This window comes from Nansenia antarctica (genome assembly GCF_963989245.1).
Source record: "Nansenia antarctica genome assembly, chromosome: 5".
Classification (NCBI taxonomy): Eukaryota; Metazoa; Chordata; class Actinopteri; order Argentiniformes; family Microstomatidae; genus Nansenia; species Nansenia antarctica.
In genome coordinates, this window is record NC_137690.1 from 72,690,374 (window position 1) to 72,698,341 (window position 7,968).

At 51.2% G+C, this 7,968-nt stretch overlaps 1 protein-coding gene across 1 annotated transcript in view; it reads right to left on the bottom strand.

Moving 5' to 3' along the window:
* Nucleotides 1-3,322: 3,322 nt before the first annotated feature.
* LOC308158351 (chloride channel protein 1-like) overlaps nucleotides 3,323-7,968 on the bottom strand; it is a gene marked incomplete at both ends in the record, with an annotated part of 36,111 nt that continues 31,465 nt past the window's right edge. The window contains 7 exon segments of the mRNA XM_080531942.1: nucleotides 3,323-3,367; nucleotides 3,518-3,684; nucleotides 3,756-3,822; nucleotides 3,824-3,970; nucleotides 4,911-4,997; nucleotides 6,285-6,389; nucleotides 7,041-7,085. Coding sequence (XP_080388068.1) covers nucleotides 3,323-3,367; nucleotides 3,518-3,684; nucleotides 3,756-3,822; nucleotides 3,824-3,970; nucleotides 4,911-4,997; nucleotides 6,285-6,389; nucleotides 7,041-7,085 — 663 coding nt within the window.

The window sequence follows — 7,968 nt, forward strand, 5'->3', positions numbered from 1 at the left end:
TGGAGCATGCGCAAAACTTGTGCGATGAACAATCGTTGCAACAAATTGTTGTTGCTGGCTGGGTTAGCATGGGCATGCGGGTTAAGGGAGAGGTGGGGCTATGGCGTCATCGGTTCAGGAAAGGTGCGTCTGGCTTGTAAAAACAGACATGCAAGGGTGGCGTCTTCAGATTTGTTCACTCTGGGACCCGGTTTAAAAACACAGCGTATTCAGGCTCCCAGAACGCGGTTCCGTGTGGACGAAACGTCCCTATGATAACACATTTTGGCAGATACACCCAAATTCGTCTCTGTGTGGACAAGGCCTAAGCCTCTTTACTTTAAGGGATAGATCAGCTTTGAAATTAGAAAACAGATTTTCAGTTCTATTCGATAGAGTTCCTTGCATATTTTCTAGTCCCTCCCCATTATTCATAGCTTTCAGTCACGTGGTTTCTTCCCTAGCAACCACCAACCTGACGGGCAAAAAGTATCATAGCAACATCGCTCAACATGGCGAGTGGACGCAATTTACCGGCTGCCTACTATTTAGACCACCACACCCATGAAGAACTATCAAGATACACGACGGTGATAGGAGAGTAGGATTGACACCATTCAAAAAGTTTTGGATTCCATGGGCCCTATTATGCACTTCTTAACTTGCCGTCTTAAGTCTTAATTAAGACGCACCGCCAGGTTAAGACCTACCGTCACCCTTATTATGCGCTTCATACGCGCTACTGCTATTATGCAGGTGTCGATAGGCGCCCACACATAAGACGTAAAACTCCCGTGCATATATTACTCATTGTGGGAGTGTTCATATGTTAATGAAGTGCACTAGGCGCCCCTGCTATTATGCGATCTGACTTTGCTCCTAGCGCTAAGAAGTGGTTTGAAAAGTTCTTAAGTTTAGACTTCATGCTCGTTTTGAAACACGAGCGCGCCTCCGTGGTTTGCGCATGCATGTGGGCACACATGAACACGCACGTGGCTCCACGGCAAGACGTCAATTACGGTCACAGTATAAATGCCACCACTGGCAAATGTTAAACCAGAGAGAGAGAACAATGGAATATATCCTAGGAAGGAATTATGATAGACGAAGACGGCGCGCCGAGCGCATATACCGGCAACGACTTTGTTACCTCGGACATCCTGGATTCGTGATCTAAGCATTTTAGCGCTTTCAATTGGTGATCCAACTGTTAATAATGCTATAATATATTGCAATTACAATTATATTATAGCCTATTATTAAAATATGTATAATATAGCCTATATAGTATATATTCTTTTATTCTGTTTACAGAGCAGCAATGCTTGTATGAGCTGCGCTTCACCCGTCAGGCAGTAACTGACATATGTCGTTTGGTTAGCAATGACCTCATGCACGAGCTTGTTACTTTCTTCTGCAGAGAAGCGCGCTGACCTCCTTCTTAGGACTTCCATAATAGCATAGCGCTAAAGACTCAACGCAGCCGGTTCTTAAAGGGAATGGCACCTGGCACGCTGATTGGGTTGATTGAGAAGACGCCCAAAACACACCCATGACTAATTTCTTTGCTTAGCGCCGGGTTTTAGGCGCCCACTATCGCACACATAATAGCAAAGTGGCCTTGACCACGCCTCCACGTCTTAAGTTTAGATCTACCGCCTCGTCTTATTGCTTAAGACTTATGAAGTGCATAATAGGGCCCCATGTCTTCTCCTCTATCCGGACACGTTGGAATTATTTTCCTAACCCCCGGAGAATCAAAGTTATTAACCCGCAAAAGGTGCCGCCTTGACCGGCTTTGTCCGTGAATAACACCGGTTATGGAGGTGGTACAAACACAAGACTATTATTGCTAGATTCACCATCAGTATACGGTCATTTTGAGCCCTTAACCACCGCGCTGACACCCGGAGAAGATATACTTTTAATATGAAACTCGATCAACCGGGCGTTCACCCGCTGCTGGACGAAACTACCGCTACTCCCGCTGTCAGCGGGGCGAGGGAATATTTCTATCCAGGAATTCGCTCCTTGCTGTGTCCACGGTGATAGGAGTGGAGGATCGACTCCATTCAAAAAGTTTTGGATTCCATGTCTTCTCCTCTATCCGGACACGTTGGAATTATTTTCCTAACCCCCGGAGAATCAAAGTTATTAACCCGCAAAAGGTGCCTCCTTGACCGGCTTTGTCCGTGAATAACACCGGTTATGGAGGTGGTACAAACACAAGACTATTATTGCTAAATTCACCATCAGTATACGGTCATTTTGAGCCCTTAACCACCGCGCTGACACCCCGAGAAGATATACTTTTAATATGAAACTCGATCAACCGGGAGTTCTACCGCTGCTGGACGAAACTCCCAACTCCCGCTGTTAGCGGGGCGAGGGAATATTTCTATCCGGGAATTCGCTCCTTGCTGTGTCCACGGTGATAGGAGTGGAGGATCGACTCCATTCAAAAACTTTTGGATTCCCTGGCTTCTCCTCTTTCCGGACACGTTGGAATTATTTTCCTAACCCACGGGAAATCAAAGTTATTAACCCGCAAAAAGTGGGTTTTGCCCGTGGGTTTTGCCCACAAAAAGTGCCTTTTGCCCGTCAGGTGGGCGTTTCCACTATGCTGTGACGTCACATGAAAGCTATGAATAGGGACACGTTTTGTTTTTGTTTTCGCCCAGCCACCACCATTTAAGTTTAGTCGTAGGGGGTGTTCTCACTAGAACATTTGCTTCACTTGAAACAGAGTTTAGGATAAACTTCGCTTTGCTCTGCGTCATTTGGAGCTGTGAGAACGCGCATTCGAAGTCGCTCCCGCAGCAAAGAACCAATGGATGCTCCGCTTGAAAAGGGTGGTTTCGCTTCTGTTAGAGACGACGCATCCATCATTTTGCTTCGCTTCGCTTTTGGTGAGAACGCTGCCTGAGGCAGTCCATAGGAAAACAACAGCGCACACGTGTTGATCTGTATAAGAGCGGGACAACGGGCAATTCCAAATTTTTCTGACCAATCAACTACCACGTCTGTTGCTTCGATTGCGTATGTTACTTCGTTTACATGAAGGGCTGTGAGAACGCAAATCAGAGAAATTATTTATGCAACAATGCTGCAAACTCATCCACTTGCTCCGGGTCTCGATTCGGACTTTCATGTGAGAACATGACCAAACTATCCAAACAACAACTTCTTGCGGTTTCACAGACATGAAGAGAGGAGAGGAGGGAGTGAGAAAGAAAGAAAGAGAAAGAAGAGAAATAGATAAAAGATACAAATAATTCAAACCATAAAAAATAAACGTTATAAAAAAAAACAATCACTCCATCTAAGTGCTAAACGCTGAACGCTAAATGGGCTCCTCTTCCTCACTCTCCTCCTCTTCCTCCTCATGCTGCTCCGGCACGGGCCGCAGGGAGGAGAGGGGGATGGAGGGAGGGGAGGAGGAGGGAGGGGTGGAGGTGGAGGGGGAGGTGGGGGGGGCCCGGGGGGTGGAGGAGGAGGAGGAGGGAGGGGTGGAGGTGGAGGGGGAGGTGGGGGGGGCCCGGGGGGTGGAGGAGGAGGAGGAGGAGGGGTGGGCCAGGGAGGGGCTGCTGTTGCAGCTACTGCTAACGCTACCCGTCCCTGTGCTGCTGCTACTGCTGCTGCTGTTGTCCTCCGCTATCTCCCTCCTCACTCCCTCTATCCACACCTCCATCTCCTCCTCTGTCGCTTTCTTGGTGGGTAGGGGGGGGGACGTGGTGGTGGTGGGGGGGGCGGTGGAGGTGGAGGTGGGGGAGGGCGCCAGAGGGAGGGTGATGATGGCGGCGGCGATGGCCGGGGTGGAGAAGGGGGAGATGTGGACGGAAGAGGGGGAGGTGGGGGAGGAGGGGGAGGAGGGGGCCGAGGAGGAGGGCGGGGGGGGCTTGGCCGACTTCTGGCTGTTGCCGCGGAAACTGGCCAGGGGGGGGCGCAGGCGGACCCCGCTGCGGGTGGAGCCCTCGATGGCTTTCTGGAGCTGGGGGTGGGGGGGTGGGGTGGGGGTGGGTAGGGACAGAAGAGGGAGGTGGGGAGAGGAGAGGGAGGGGGGAGGGAGTAGGGGTGAGGGAGGTGGGGGAGAGGAGAGGGAGGTGGGGGGTGGGGTATTAGGGGTGAGGGGAGGGAGTAGGGGTGAGGGAGGTGGGGGAGAGGAGAGGGAGGTGGGGGGTGGGGTATTAGGGGTGAGGGGAGGGAGTAGGGGTGAGGGAGGTGGGGGAGAGGAGAGGGAGGTGGTGGAGGGTGGGGTATTAGGGGTGAGGGAGGTGGGGGAGAGGAGAGAGAGGTGGTGGGGGGTGGGGTATTAGGGGTGAGGGCAGGGAGTAGGGGTGAGGGAGGTGGGAAGAGAGGGGAGTGGAAGGGAGAGGAGAGTGGGGTGGGGGTGGGGGAGGAGGTGGTGGTGGTGAGGGGGAGTAGGGGATGGGAGAGGAGAAAGGGGTAGGGGGGAGAGAGGATGGGAGAGACATGAGACAGCTTGTAATATCAGTGATCAAACCACCCTGTGGGCTGAATCAGAGGGATGAAAGGAACGGAACACTTTAAAGAGCAAAGAAAAAGAACAGAGAGAAAGAAGAGAGAGAGAAGAGAGAGAGAGAGAAGAGAGAGAAAGAAGAGAGATAGAAGAGAGAGAGAGAAGAGAGAGAAAGAAGAGAGAGAGAGAGAGTAGAGAGAGAGAGAGAAGAGAGAGAAGAGAGAGAGAAAGAAGAGAGAGAGAGAAGAGAGAGAGAAGAGAGATAGAAGAGAGAGAGAGAAGAGAGAGAGAGAAGAGAGAGAAGAGAGAGAGAAGAGAGAAAGAGAAGAGAAGAGAGAGAGAGAAGAGAGAAGAGAGAGAGAGAAGAGAGAGAGAAGAGAGAGAGAAGAGAGAGAGAAGAGAGAAGAGAGAGAAGAGAGGAGAGAGAAGAGAGAGAGAAGAAGGCGTTCACCTCTTTCAGGGCCACCACCCCCACCAGCTTGCCTATGCTGGTGACGTAGGCGTGGCTGAGGCCCAGGAGGGAGAACAGAGTGTGGGTCTGGGGGGGAGGAAAGGTCAGAGGTCACGGGACGCCCAGGTCAGAATCAGAATCACCTTTATGACATCACAATGTACATACAAGTAAAAAAAGAAGTTAATGTTTGCTGTGTGGTCAATTAAAAGATCTGACTGAGATAAAGATCTGACTGACATAATGGAATGTAAAAACGTTGACGCTCAATATCTCTGAACAGCCCTAAACGGAAGTAGAACCTTATAATTCTAAGCTCACGTTGTGTCAATTTAGACGTCTCTACATTCTTGGGAGTTGAGCACTAAAGGAAGCCCTTCCCTTCCTGTAAGAGATGTGCCAATGACTGTGGCGTAGCTAACAATTCACAATAACTTGTGGCACAATAACCTGTGGCGCAGATTTATATGATATGATTGGTTCCCAAGAATAGTGATCTCATAAGGGAGGGGTTTTATACAACGGAGGGTCTCGCCCCATGTGGGGGGCTTTTTGACTCTACTTTCCCTCTGAGCTCATGTACCTTTGCTTAATAAAAGGCCTCATTTGAGCCAATTTATTTAAGCTCTTTGTGCTACTACTAAATCTACTAAGAGTCAATGAAATCCACATAAACCATTCTATGGCTAAGAGTACCATTCTATGGCTTTGGTTCCTCAACATCGACATTGCAGCATTCAGATACAAAATCACAATGAAACACAATAATAATAATAAGTATTATAAGTAAATAAGTAAACTATGTAATCCTACTTCTACTGACCTAGCACTAGAACAGCCATGCCTTTTTCACCTACTATAAGAGCCAGTCTTTACAATGGGAAGCTGCTATTTACACACAACGACCACTAGTTGGTGCGTCTTGTAAATTAGCTTGCCTCCTACACCGAAAAACTAGCAAAATAGCTTTATACTAGCTTATCCTGATGTGATTTTGAAAATGTAAGGATACTGGGTGGTAGAACACACATAAAATGTTATCAGGAGTGCAAAGATATGAAACATTTTTCACAAATGACCCCACTCATGGTTGTTCTAGTGCTAGGTTCCAAAGGAGGCTGGTGGAGGGAGAAATCGGAGGATGGGCTCATTTTAATACATGGAACGGTTGGAATTGTTGTCTATGCATTACAATGAGCCCATCCTCCGATTCCTGCCTCCACCAGCCTCCTTGCTAGGTCCCCTTCAAACACGACTTTGTTAAAAAAATAAAAAAAATAAAATCCTATTGGTTTCGTTACGGTGGTGTCTAGGTGTGACGTCATAGCAACAGGCTCCACTAGGTATGACGTCATAGCAAAAGGCTCCACCCACCTTGTGTAACGACGTCCTCTCCACCAGCTGGAAGGGGGAGGGGTCTATTCGTATCTGATCAATTTCCATTGGCTTATCCATCTCCGACTCCTCCCACTCTTTGATCTGAACCAGCCAATAAGAGCACAAGGTAGGTCAGCAGCTTGGGGGGTGGACAGGACACTTGTGTGATTGGCTGAAACTGCCGTGACATGACAGAGGCGTTGCCCAATGGAATGAGGCGCCTTTAGACATCATATGTGACACAGTCTGATCATTTGGTCCGCATGTCGGCAACCAATCAAAACGTTCGGACTTCTTTTCAAACACAGAACTACGTTTCAACATTGTTGAGAATCACAACACAAACTAGTCGCTAGTCGAGCCAAAATACTGCAACACAATGGATTTGGTGAGTACTCCCCACTGCTACCTAGTTAACTAGAACACTACACCAGCCTCCCCTGGTGTTCTACCTCCCCCAGCCTCCCCTGGTGTTCTACCTCCCCCAGCCTCCCCTGGTGTTCTACCTCCCCCAGCCTCCCCTGGTGTTCTACCTCCCCCAGCCTCCCCTGGTGTTCTACCTCCCCCATCCTCCCCCTGGTGTTCTACCTCCCCCAGCCTCCCCTGGTTTCGACATATTATCCCCCAGCCTCCCCCAGACAAGGACAAAGGTGTTTGCAGAGTGACAAGGTAGCAGCAGGTCTCTAATCACTTGGACCGGTGCCAGCAGAGAGTCAGGTGAGAGAGTCATGTGACTGCTGTGACATCACTCACCTCCTCTGTTGTCATGGTGTCAGAGAGGGGAGGGGGGGCTGGCTCCTGGAGGGAGGGCGGAGGAGAGAGGGAGGGAGAGGGAGGGGGAGGGGAGAAGGAGGGGGAGAGAGGGAGAGGGAGGGGAGAGAGAGGGAGGGAGGAGGGGAGAGAGAGGGAGGGAGGGGGAGAGAGGGAGGGAAGGAGGGGGAGAGAGAGAGGGAGGGAGAGAGGGGGAGAGAGGGAGGGAGAAGGAGAGAGGGAGGGGGAGAGAGGGAGGAGGAGAGAGGGAGGAGGAGAGAGGGAGGAGGAGGAGAGAGGGAGGGGGAGAGAGGGAGGGGGAGAGAGGGAGGGGGAGAGAGGGAGGAGAGAGGAGGAGAGAGGGAGGAGGAGAGAGGAGGGGAGAGAGGGAGAAGGAGAGAGAGAAGGAGAGAGGGAGGGAGGGGGAGAGAGGGATGGAGGTGGGGGAGAGGGAGGGAGGGAGGTGGAGAGAGGAGGAGGGAAGGAGAAGGAGAGAGGGAGGGAGGTGGGGGGAGAGGGAGGGAGGGAGGTGGAGAGAGGGAGGAGGAAGGGGAGAGGAGAGAGAGAGAAGGAGAGAGGGAGGGAGGTGGGGGGAGAGGGAGGGAGGGAGGTGGAGAGAGGAGGAGGGAAGGAGGGGGAGAGGAGAGAGAGAGAAGGAGAGAGGGAGGGAGGTGGGGGGAGAGGGAGGGAGGGAGGTGGAGAGAGGAGGAGGGAAGGAGAAGAAGAGAGAGGGAGGTGGAGAGAGGAGGAGGGAAGGAGAGGAGAGAGAATGAGGGGAGAGAGAGAAGGAGAGAGAGGGAGGGAGGGAGGGAAGTGGAGAGGAGGAGGGAAGGAGAAGGAGAGAGAGGGAGGTGGAGAGAGGAGGAGGGGAGAGAGAGAAGGAGAGAGGAGGGGGAGAGAGGGGGTGAGAGAAATGAGGGGAGGAGAAAGA